The sequence below is a fragment of the Loxodonta africana genome, chromosome 2 (assembly GCF_030014295.1).
Source record: "Loxodonta africana isolate mLoxAfr1 chromosome 2, mLoxAfr1.hap2, whole genome shotgun sequence".
NCBI lineage: Eukaryota > Metazoa > Chordata > Mammalia > Proboscidea > Elephantidae > Loxodonta > Loxodonta africana.
Window position 1 is genome coordinate 224521697 of NC_087343.1, and position 6996 is coordinate 224528692.

The 6996-nt window shown below is 55.0% G+C and overlaps 1 protein-coding gene across 1 annotated transcript; it reads left to right on the forward strand.

The window, feature by feature from the left end:
* The first annotated feature begins 203 nt into the window (after positions 1 to 203).
* On the forward strand, positions 204 to 5055 carry CRYAA (crystallin alpha A). The gene is made up of 3 exons (XM_003419031.3): positions 204 to 410; positions 1940 to 2062; positions 4630 to 5055. The coding sequence occupies exons 1-3, from the start codon at positions 222 to 224 to the stop codon at positions 4837 to 4839; spliced, it is 522 nt and encodes a 173-aa protein (XP_003419079.3). The 5' UTR covers positions 204 to 221; the 3' UTR covers positions 4840 to 5055.
* Positions 5056 to 6996: the final 1941 nt, after the last annotated feature.

Genomic DNA, 6996 nt, shown 5'->3' on the forward strand with positions numbered 1-6996 from the left:
TCCCCATGGCTGGGATTGGTGGGTGCTCTGTCCATGCTGCTGCTCAGTCCAGCCCACGTTTCTGCTGACGGGGCATGAGCTCATGGCATTCCAGAGAAATCCCCTTAATGCCTGCATTCTATCCCAGGCGTATAAAGGGAGGCGCACATCCTACCTCCCCACTGCGCTGCCCAGAGGTCTCTGCCTGCTTCCTCACCAGCCTCCGGTCCTGCTGTGCTGACATGGACGTCACCATCCAGCATCCCTGGTTCAAACGGGCTCTGGGGCCCTTCTACCCTAGCCGGTTGTTTGATCAGTTTTTTGGTGAGGGCCTCTTTGAGTACGACCTGCTGCCCTTCCTGTCCTCCACCATCAGCCCCTACTACCGCCAGTCCCTCTTCCGCACCGTGCTCGACTCCGGCATCTCCGAGGTAAGACCCTCTGGCAGTGGCTGTCGGTGGGAGGCCCTGGGCCTGGGAGAGACAGAAGCAGGGATTTATGAGCACCCAGCCTGGGACAGGGAGGCGCCCACCCTACTGTTCCAAATGCTCCTGTAGTGCTCCGTGGAGCCAATGGCGCAGAGATGGGGCCATCTTCCACCCCCATCTGCTCATCTCACAGCCCAGGAGGGCCTGTGGGCATAAGGGGGCTGGACCAGAGCCCACACAACCCCAGCTGCCCAGCCACGCCTCTGGGAAGGGGGGTTGGAAGAGAAAGTCAAGCTGAGCCCAACGTTCTCGTTGCCTCCATCAGCTCATGACCCACATGTGGTTTGTAATGCACCAACCACATGCTGGAAACTCTAAGAACAACCCCGCCAAGGCAAGTCTGGTGGCAGACATGAACTTTCTCTGTTGAGCTGAATTCAATCCTTTCCCTTCTAAGCTGAGGGGGTCTGGGTGCAGGTGGGGGTGCGCTGCCTGGAGACCCAAGTAGGAGGGGCTTCCTCTTATGGCTATAGCAGAGCACAGCCCTCCTCCAGCCAGCACCGTGCAGGGTCCAGAAAGCCAAGGCCAAGGCGAAGGCCAAGGCTAAAAGGAAATGCCCCTCCTTCCCTCCCTTAGTCATGTGGTGACTTCCATTGTCTTGAAGGTGCTTAAGAAATAGAGAGCACCCCAGAGCTGATTCAATAACAATCAGCTCCAGGGGCCAGAAGAGCCTAAATGGATGTTCTGAGCAAGTGAAGCGGAGGCAGTGTGCAAGAAAGTGCTTTGTATGTATTTGGCAAAGCACAGGGCAGGCTGCCAGCCATTTTCAGGTCAATGTGAAAGACAGGGTCCGGGCTGCTTCCGTAGAGATAGGCAAAGCTGAGGGCAGTGTCCTGAGCCCAAATGCTTAGTCCAACCGACCATCCAATCCATAGCCAGTCAGCTAACCCAAAACCAGCCATCCAACCATAACCAACCACTCACCCAACCCATTATAAGCCACCTCACCCTTAACCAGTCACCTAACCATAGCCAAGCAGCCACTCAATCCATAACTAGCCAATCAACCCATAATCAGCCACCCAAACATAACCAGCCATCTAACCCATAATGAACAAATCAACCAAGCCATACATAACCAGTCATCTAACCCATAACCAATAAACCAACCAAGCCATAAGCAGCCACTTCACCCATAACCAGTCCCCCAACCATAACCAATCAGCCAGCCAACCCGTAACTAGCCAGCCTATCCATAACCAGCCTTTGAACCCGTTACCAACCAACCAGCCTACCCATAACCAGCCCCCAACCCACAGCCACACAGATGATCCACAACCCCCACTGCAGCCCTGGGCTTGGATGTCACATTGCTGGAGTGCCGGGCTACAGGATCCGCCAGCAGCCCCTGGAGGAAGAGGTTAGAGCAGAAGCCCAGCTTCCATTCTCATCACTGGGGAGTGAAGCCAGCCGCGCCCTCCCTGAAAGCTTACAGTCCCCAGGGGAATCCAAATGGGGTGTTTGCATTCCAGGTCCGGTCTGATCGGGACCAGTTCCTCATCCTCCTGGACGTGAAGCACTTCTCCCCTGAGGACCTGACTGTGAAGGTGCAGGATGACTTTGTGGAGATCCATGGCAAACACAATGAGAGGCAGGTGAGCTCAAGGGCCGTGTCCTCCCTGGGGGCCCTTGGCCTCATAGCGGGAGAGAAGCGGGAAGACCTCGAGGTCAGTGAATTGGGCCTGCTTCTCCCTAAGCAGAGCTAATCTCCCCGTGCCTGCTGGGTCACCCCTGCACACTTGGGTAGGCAGGTGGGGTGACTGGCTAGGGCCCTGGTGTCTTTGAGAGTCCAGCTGAGAGCCCTGGACTTGGCCTGTGTTCAGCTGTCACCAGCTCCATCCTGATAACAGGGTGGGACTAGAGAGGACTCCAGGAGTGCTCAGTGTCCAGTTGGCAATGCCTGAGCCAATGCACAGACAACACACCTTTCAGCAGGGAGGATGGGATGGCAGTGATCATTTATCCGTCTAATCAGTGCTCCAAAAGCTGTAGGTGCGCTGATGCTTCACGTCTCACCGCACCTCTGTGATCGGTGCTCTGAGTACTTCAATTTTGCCCAGCAGAGCTGAGACCCAGGAGGTATGGCCTGCCCGAAGCCACACAGCTCGTACAAGACAGAGACAGGTCTCCCCCAGTGATCACCCTCCCACTCACTCTGCCACATGGCCTGCCCTGGGCAACTCTTGCTTGTTTGGAGACCCCTGGCACCTCCATGTGCAGGGGTCGGGTTTGGCTTTGGGAGAACAGACACCAGTGTTTGTGAGATGGAGCCCCAGGCACTGGACTGGCAGGAAGCAGAATCTCAGAGCCAACAGCACAGCCACAGGTGTGCAACTTCCCCTGGTGGGAGGTGAGAGGGGGAGGCGGAGAGGCCCTGGCCAGAGAACATGAACACTGGTCTTCATTTCCTCTGGCCCAAGTCACAGGTGAGGATTTTCACCGTTGGAGAAGTTGGTGGTGCTGGGGTAGTGAAACCCAACTCTATGCCTGCTGCCTCTCTCTTATCCTGGGCCTGGTAAACCAAAAAAATCCGGTTGCCATAAAGTTGACCCTGACCCATGGCAACGCCATGTGTGTCAGAGCAGAACGGGGCTCCATAGGGTTTTCAATGGCTGGGTTTTTAGAAGTAGATTGCCAGCCCTTTCTTCCAAGGCACCTCTGAGTGGACTCAAACCTCCAATCTTTCAGTTAGCAGCCAAGCATGTTAACTGTTTGCCTGACCCTTGGGCCTGGTAAGCCCTTGATAATTCTATTTAGCCAACACAGTCTCAGGACTCCCTTCCTCATACCCTGAGATCTTGGCTTTCCCATCCAGCAGAGGAGGAGTCAGGACAGGGAATCCATCTGGGGTTTGGGCTATCTGGAGCAGTGGCTTTGTGACCCAGTGGATTGAATACAGAGAACACTTACCCTGAGCAGGGTCTGTGCAGGTCATGGGCAAGGGTAGTCTTGACGAGGCAGAGCCAAGTACAGATTGATCAATTTTGGAGTGAAATCGGCCAATCTGGAAAGCCAAGACCAAGGTAGTGGGTGGACCCAGGGAAGGCTTGGACCTGCTGTGGGTGGACGTTTTCAAGGTCCTCTCTCTTGAGAGGTGGGCAGGAGACGTGGCCAGGCTGATATTCCACGTGTGGGAGAGTGAGGAAGTACAGGCAGTCCTCATTACTCGTGGGTCCCTTATTTGCAAATCCACTTACTTGCTATAATTTATCTGTAAACCTGAATGGATCCGTGGTACTTTCATGAACATGCCAGGACATGCGCAGAGCAGCAGAATATTTGAGTTGCCCGAAGCGCGCGCTCCCAGCTAAGGCTGAATAAGGCGATGCTCTGCCTTCTTGTTTCAGCTCTTGTCCTGTGAGCAGGTGTTCTTTTCACGGTTTATGCAGTGCCACGTTTTCCCCCTTTTTGTGCTTTCTGTTCGTGATTTTGCTGTTTAAAACAGCTCCCAGGTGTAGTGCTGAAGTGCTGTGGTGTTCCTAAGTGCCTTACGGGAAAATACGTGTGTTGGATAAGCTTCGTTCAGGCATGAGTTGTGACGCTGTTGGCTGTGAGTTGAATGCTAATGAATCAGCAATATATCTTAAATAAAAACGACTTGCTGACAAGTTGACCCTGACTCATGACAACCCCACGTGTGTCAGAGTAGGACTGTGCTCCACAGGGTTTCAGAGGCCGATTTATCAGAAGGGTATTGCCAGATCTCCCTTCCGAGGCACCCCTGGTTGACTCTAGCCCCCAAAACTTTCAGTTAGCAGCTGAGCGTGTTAACCATTGGCACCACCTGTGACCTCCAAATATCTAAATAAGGTCTTTAAACAGAAATGCACGTAAAAGAAGGTTATGCACTGAGTGGTTGATGAAAATGTGACCAGAGGCTTGCCAGGATCTAACCGTGTATTTCCCCTAGGTGCAATGGTTCTGTATTCACTAATTCAGTGTTCGCAGTGACTTTATAGAACATAACTACCATGGATGATGAGAATTGGCTGTACCTCTTGGGAGGAGTACTTGAGATTGGGGGCTGTCCCCACCCAGCTCTGCCAGTGCACCCACAGATTTTATACCGTGTGTGGCTCAGGCAGGGCCTTCTCTGGCATGAGGACTGGCTGGCCACCTGCTGCAGGGGTGCCTCTGACTCTCCCTTCCCTTTTGCTCACAGGATGACCACGGCTACATCTCCCGTGAGTTCCACCGCCGCTACCGCCTGCCCTCCAACGTGGACCAGTCTGCACTCTCTTGCTCCCTGTCTGCGGACGGCATGCTGACCTTCTGTGGCCCCAAGATCCAGTCTGGCATGGATGCCAGCCACAGTGAGAGAGCCATCCCCGTGTCCCGGGAGGAGAAGCCCAGCTCTGCACCCTCGTCCTAGGTGTGGCGGCAGGCTGGGCTGCCACACTTGCAGCCCCCCCTTACACATCAATCCCGGGGAGACCGTAGAAAAGACAGGGTGTTTGTTCTTCCTCTGCTTTCCTTTCCTTTGTTTCTTTTCCATCTTCTCAAATGGGTTGAGGTTTGAGAGTAGCCAGTAGAGCTTGGGATCTTGGCTAGAGGTGCCGTGACCCTCAAGGTGACCCAAATCCCAACACCAGCCAGTAGTGGAAGTGACTGCCATCCACACTTCTATAGCAAACCTTTTTGTCCTCCTGGGGAGGCGGCTAGTACTACTTCTACCTGAGGCCAGAAGAAGGAGGTTTGACCAGCAAGCCCTTCGATAATCCCTCAAGAAGGGGACCAGCCTCTGTGGAGGTGGGGGAGAAAACAGCCACTTGCTGAGGCATCTCAGGATGGCTTCTGGGTTTCTAGCCAAGTTTATCTTGACACCAAAAGGGACACTTTTCCTTGGTGGTGCCTGTGTCAGGTCTAGGTGCACGCCTTGCCCAGGTGTGCCCAGGTGTTGTGAGGCTGACACGGGGCGGCATACTGGCAATCCGGGCTCTCGCTGCCTGCTTCTCTCAGACTGTCTTCCCTTGAACCTTCCTTCCTCTATATAGCTCTGCTCTGGGGGTACCGGTCACCTCATGAGCTCACAGCCCGGGGAGTCAATAAAAAACGGTGACACGCATCTGGGGTCTGTGCACTCTGTCCCCACCATGCTCGCTTGCAGGGTGGGTCCCCCTGCTTCTGTCCACCTCGCCTCCATGTCACTTCAGGCCATCTGCTTCCCTCCGAATCAGTGGATACATGGCTTTGGGGGAAGATGAGGGTTTCAGGGTCAAGGATATGCACTTCTAAGGGCTGGAGGGTGGGGTCGGGGGAGAAGGGGAGAGACCAGGCACTTCTCTCAGTCCTCCATGGGGCCCAGGTGCCAGGCTGCAGGGTGATGGGCCGTGGACCCAGGGCAGGGTAAACCCCCATCCTAACTGGCCCCTGTCTGGAGGGAAGGGGCTTCTGTTCCGGCTTGTTGGGGGTTGTGCTTTAAGGACGCATTTGCTTTCTCTCTGCCCCGACCCACCTCTCCCCAAAGACCCACCATTCCCTAAGGACCTACTACTTTTCAGGAACCCGCCACTCCTCAGGGACCCACCATTACCCAGGGACCCACCACTCCCTAAGGACCCACCACTCCCCAAAGACCCACCACTCCCCAAGGACCCATCACTCCCCAGGGACCCACCACTCCCCAGGGACCCACCACTCTCTAAGGGATGCGATTGACCTGGTGGTCAGAACTTGGCCACTCCCATTGGGATCACATCCTGGCTTGCCATGCTGGAGTGGGTTCTGGGTACACTCTGCTCCCTTCCTCCATGGACCAGACTTGGGGGCCTTGGGGACTTCTGGTGTGTGTGTGTGGGGGGGGTTAGTGTCCAGGAGCTATGCCTGCACCCCAGAGTGGGCCGGCCCGCCTGCCCTCTTCTTGATTTCCCACATGGGACAGGGACAGGAAGCCAGGCAGGACCTCCCACCCAAGAAGGGAGGAGGAGCTCTGAGTTTAGAGACAACGCGTAGCTCCCCATGGGGCCCTGAGGCTCCTACCATGGGGGACCAAAAGTGTGGCCCTGGAGGAGTGAGAGGGAGCAGGTGCCATGGCGTGGGTGGCACTGCAGCACCCCAAGGCCCAGGAAGGGCCCCCACTCCAGGGAGTCACGGCATGAAGGTTTGGACCCTAACAGGCAGCCCTTCCCCTTCCTGAAATGACAGTGGTGGGGGCCTGCTGGGAGAGAACCCAGAACACCAAGAAGCGGAACACAGGGGAGAAGAATCACAACAAATAGCCCCTGTTCATGTATGGTGAATTAGCGCTGTATTCCAACCGCTCCTTGGAAACGCCATGGGGGAGTTCTACTCCGTCCTATAGGGTGGCTATGAGTCGGAATCGACTCGAAGGCAACACTTTTTTTTTTTTTAATTTTTTTGTTTTAGGTAAAAAGCAACACACATACCCCCACTCAATTCACTCACACACACACATTCTCTCACATACTTGCTCACACACTCACACACACTTGCACACATACACGCACGTGAGCTCGCACACATGCATGCAAAGGTGCGACTAACGTCTGTTTTCATTACTCTGGGCATG